The sequence below is a fragment of the Frankliniella occidentalis genome, unplaced genomic scaffold, assembly GCF_000697945.3.
Source record: "Frankliniella occidentalis isolate FOCC.00 unplaced genomic scaffold, Focc_3.1 Scaffold35, whole genome shotgun sequence".
Lineage (NCBI taxonomy): Eukaryota > Metazoa > Arthropoda > Insecta > Thysanoptera > Thripidae > Frankliniella > Frankliniella occidentalis.
Genome location: NW_026267165.1, coordinates 1,734,872 through 1,736,194, shown reverse-complemented (window position 1 = coordinate 1,736,194; position 1,323 = coordinate 1,734,872). Strand labels below are relative to the sequence as shown.

At 54.6% G+C, this 1,323-nt stretch overlaps 1 protein-coding gene across 2 annotated transcripts in view; it reads left to right on the top strand.

Moving 5' to 3' along the window:
- The window catches only part of LOC113212487 (uncharacterized), a 215,068-nt gene that overhangs the window by 175,328 nt on the left and 38,417 nt on the right, over window positions 1-1,323 (top strand). For both annotated transcript variants that reach the window (XM_052266156.1, XM_052266155.1), the window contains exon 6: window positions 284-527. In XM_052266156.1, coding sequence (XP_052122116.1) covers window positions 284-527 — 244 coding nt within the window. The remainder of the gene's footprint in view (window positions 1-283; window positions 528-1,323) is intronic.

Below are 1,323 nucleotides of genomic sequence, written 5' to 3'. Positions count from 1 at the left end.
GTGGACAGGTTTGCGGACTATGGCGGACAGAGCCACGGATAGGATCTCGGACTGCGGACAGCTGCGGACAAGTCCACGGACGTTTCAATCCACGGACTGGGGCCACGGACAACTCATGGACATACCAGTGGACATGTCCTCAAATTGTCCTCATGTAGTCCGAAGCCGCTGTCCGCGTGAGCTGTCCGTCGGCTCATCAGGGTTGTCCATCATGAGACGATGATTGTTTCTCTCGGCCCACGACCCCTAATGTCCGCCTCTTTCTGCCCTCTCTGCCTGGCAGGCTACGACGCGGTGGAGCCCGAGGCGGTGGGCGAGCAGACGCAGCTGTCGTTCCGCTCCACGTGCCAGACGGCGCTGGACGCGTGCTACCAGAAGTTCGCCTGCAACCGCGCGCTCAAGCCCGTCCTGCGCCACTGCAGCGACTTCTCGCGCTGCTCGCAGCCGCAGTGCCTGGAGGCGCTGCAGCACTTCTACCGCACCATCGACCTCAACAACTCGATCGACATCGCCTTCTGCCAGTGCAAGTGAGTATGTGGTGTGGTCACGGTCTCTCTCTCCACCGTGTAGGTGTGGTGTCCGCGTCCGCGGCGCGGGACGAGTTGAACTCGAAAATTGTCGAAACTTCACTGGAAAAACAAAGGTACAGGACTCGGAAGGGTTTTAATGCTGTTTCAAATGCAGTAAAAATTAGCACCTCTGCAAAGGCATTTAACTTGCACAAAAGTGTTAAAATTTAATTAATTTAAATTCCTTTAACAGTCCAATTGGACAATTTCGTGCCTTTGCAAAAGGCATTAAAGTTTAACACCCTCAAAGGCATTAAGTCCTACTTTCGTTTTTCCAGTGTACAGTCGAAATATGAGCTCTCTACATACTATTGTTCATTATTTCTATTTAATTTTGTCGCCATATTTTTTTATCCCTAATTGTTCACGTAATTCTCCCAATGATTTTTCCTGTAGAGGTACAGACACAATTAGTGCAATGTACGCATGCGTTCCTTGGGAACGAGCCTCTCGCAACATCTCGAGCGCTCTCATATATAAGCGCAGGGGCGTGCGGCCTTGGTAGCGCCGCCAGCTCGGCGACCGGTGGCGTAAAATACACAGAAGGGTCAAATGAAATGTCCGTGAGAGCGAGGCGGCTCCAAGTTCAGCTGGTCCGGCCGGCGGGGGCGGCGGGGCGAGCGGGCGTCCGGCGGGCAGCATCAGGGGGGGAGCCAGCCCCAAAATAAGCATCATGTCGATCTCTGTCCCCCCCCCTTTCCGCCCCCGCCATCCCCTTTCTCCGGGCTGGCTGGTTGCCGATTCTCGTCTCTCT